The sequence below is a fragment of the Galeopterus variegatus genome, unplaced genomic scaffold, assembly GCF_000696425.1.
Source record: "Galeopterus variegatus unplaced genomic scaffold, G_variegatus-3.0.2 Scaffold629, whole genome shotgun sequence".
Lineage (NCBI taxonomy): Eukaryota > Metazoa > Chordata > Mammalia > Dermoptera > Cynocephalidae > Galeopterus > Galeopterus variegatus.
Window position 1 is genome coordinate 7,298 of NW_007726740.1, and position 632 is coordinate 7,929.

The 632-nt window shown below is 63.4% G+C and overlaps 1 protein-coding gene across 1 annotated transcript in view; it reads left to right on the plus strand.

The window, feature by feature from the left end:
* MYCN (v-myc avian myelocytomatosis viral oncogene neuroblastoma derived homolog) overlaps positions 1–632 on the plus strand; it is a 5,929-nt gene that overhangs the window by 1,123 nt on the left and 4,174 nt on the right. Inside the window, exon 2 of the mRNA XM_008570771.1 lies at positions 84–175. Coding sequence (XP_008568993.1) covers positions 84–175 — 92 coding nt within the window. The remainder of the gene's footprint in view (positions 1–83; positions 176–632) is intronic.

Below are 632 nucleotides of genomic sequence, written 5' to 3' on the forward strand. Positions count from 1 at the left end.
CCCGCCGCTCCAACCGGTGGCCCTACGGCGGGCGCTGCGGTCACCTCGGGGGCGAGTGCCACCTCCCCGGCCGGTGCCCCGGTGGCCGCTCCTCCGCGCGCAGGCGGCCGCCCGGCCAGCGGCAGTGACCACAAGGCCCTCAGCACCTCGGGAGAGGACACCCTGAGCGACTCAGGTAAAGACCGTGCCTGGGGGTGGTGTCCGCTTTTTTAGTGTCCGTGGGTTGTGGCTTAGGGGGGAGTATTTTGGAGGCAGTGTTGGTGGCGGGAGGTCCTGTTTCCTCTCCGCAGGATAAAGAGGAGGGGGGCTCTCCCAAGTCTTCACTGAAGTCCCTTCCACCCTTGGCCCTTACGCTGACCTCACATCTCTTGTAGCCTGGTCCGTGGAATAAATTGGGAAAAGTTGGTGGCTGAGCTGGGTGGGGGTTCACGGGGCTGTTCGGGGCATTGCCTGGGCAGAAACCTGCTAGCGCTGGGGTGGAAAGGAGCTCTCCGGCCCGGGTCAGATACCCGGAGCAGACACGGAGGCTGTGCAAAATCCTATTGAGGGCAGGAAGTTAGAGGGAGTTTGCACAGATGGCTAGTACCGATTTTGTTTTTTTTCAAATGTCGCCCCCCCCCCCCCCCCCCCCC